This window comes from Hylobates moloch, unplaced genomic scaffold, assembly GCF_009828535.3.
Source record: "Hylobates moloch isolate HMO894 unplaced genomic scaffold, HMol_V3 SCAFFOLD_6, whole genome shotgun sequence".
NCBI classification, from domain to species: Eukaryota; Metazoa; Chordata; class Mammalia; order Primates; family Hylobatidae; genus Hylobates; species Hylobates moloch.
Genome location: NW_026652281.1, coordinates 106,296,545 through 106,297,945, shown reverse-complemented (window position 1 = coordinate 106,297,945; position 1,401 = coordinate 106,296,545). Strand labels below are relative to the sequence as shown.

At 40.0% G+C, this 1,401-nt stretch overlaps 1 protein-coding gene across 1 annotated transcript; it reads left to right on the top strand.

Annotated features, from left to right (window-relative positions):
- The first annotated feature begins 772 nt into the window (after positions 1 to 772).
- On the top strand, positions 773 to 1,201 carry LOC116471454 (large ribosomal subunit protein eL34-like). Its single transcript, XM_032756006.2, has one exon. It carries the CDS (start codon positions 807 to 809, stop codon positions 1,167 to 1,169), a length of 363 nt encoding a protein of 120 aa, XP_032611897.1. The 5' UTR covers positions 773 to 806; the 3' UTR covers positions 1,170 to 1,201.
- The last annotated feature ends 200 nt before the right edge of the window (positions 1,202 to 1,401 follow it).

Below are 1,401 nucleotides of genomic sequence, written 5' to 3'. Positions count from 1 at the left end.
GTGTCAACTGTATTAATCATAAACCCTCCATCTTGAGCAGCAATGAGAGATTAGGTGCAGATGAGTTCGTAAACAGCAAATGCACAGAGTTCTTTCTGCTCTAAACTAAACCCCTGTTTCTCCACCATCTTGAAAGGTACAGAAGTCCTGCAACTGGGAGGAAGGGGCCCTATCATCAGCTGTAATTGATATGACAGGCTGCTTAAAACGTGGGAATCTAGCTGCAGACCACGCGGTGGCTGACTTCTGATCAAGCTCTCACAATGAGGTGAGGGAAATAGAAGAGGGCAAATCAAAGGCACTGAATATTTAAGACCAATTCAAGATGTAAATTCTTCCCAGAAGAGTGGCTGAAATATACACTGGGGATCGTGCAGGTACATACGTACCTACGACATAATTATTTGTAGTCTAAATAGGTAGTCCTGATAGCTTAACAGTTACATGATACAATATACAAAACAAAATCAAGAAAACTGACCATCTACTTCAATGCTTTTTACCAGTAAGATAAATTTCTACAATTTACTTAACAGATATTTCCATATAAGATGTACATGCCTATGAATTGTTTATTAAAATTTATGGAAAAAAATAAATACAGTCATTTGAGCCATTATTAGCAAAAGGTATTGTCTTTGTTAGGACAGTGTTTACAGGAGAAAATCACTGAGGAAACTTTCTTGATAGGCAATTGTGTTATAAAAAAGTATACCATAGGGAGGGCTCTCAAAATGTTAACTTGTTTTTTTAAAAAATCTCACTCAAGCTTCCTCTTCCGGGGACGTTGTCTGCAGGCACTCAGAATGGTCCAGCGTTTGACATACCGACGTAGGCTTTCCTACAATACGGCCTCTAACAAAACTAGGCTGTCCCGAACCCCTGGTAATAGAATTGTTTACCTTTATACCAAGAAGGTTGGGAAAGCACCAGAATCTGCATGTGGTGTGTGCCCAGGCAGACTTCGAGGGGTTCGTGCTGTAAGACCTAAAGTTCTTATGAGATTGTCCAAAACAAAGAAACATGTCAGCAGGGCCTATGGTGGTTCCATGTGTGCTAAATGTGTTCGTGATAGGATCAAGCGTGCTTTCCTTATCGACGAGCAGAAAATCGTTGTGAAAGTGTTGAAGGCACAAGCACAGAGTCAGAAAGCTAAATTAAAAAAATGAAACTTTTTTGAGTAATAAAAATGAAAAGACTTGCAAAAAAAAAAAATCTCACTCAAATCATAAGAATTGACATCTTTTCTGGGTAGGAAAATGACAATGCCTCCCTTCAGCTACCCAGATGCTATCCTTCTTATTCATGCAGTCCCCCTTGAGTGTCTTAAATAACATCCTTGTCATCTCTCGTTCACTCCCAAGGCAGTGCTGCCCATGAACCTCTGGCTCTGCACATTGG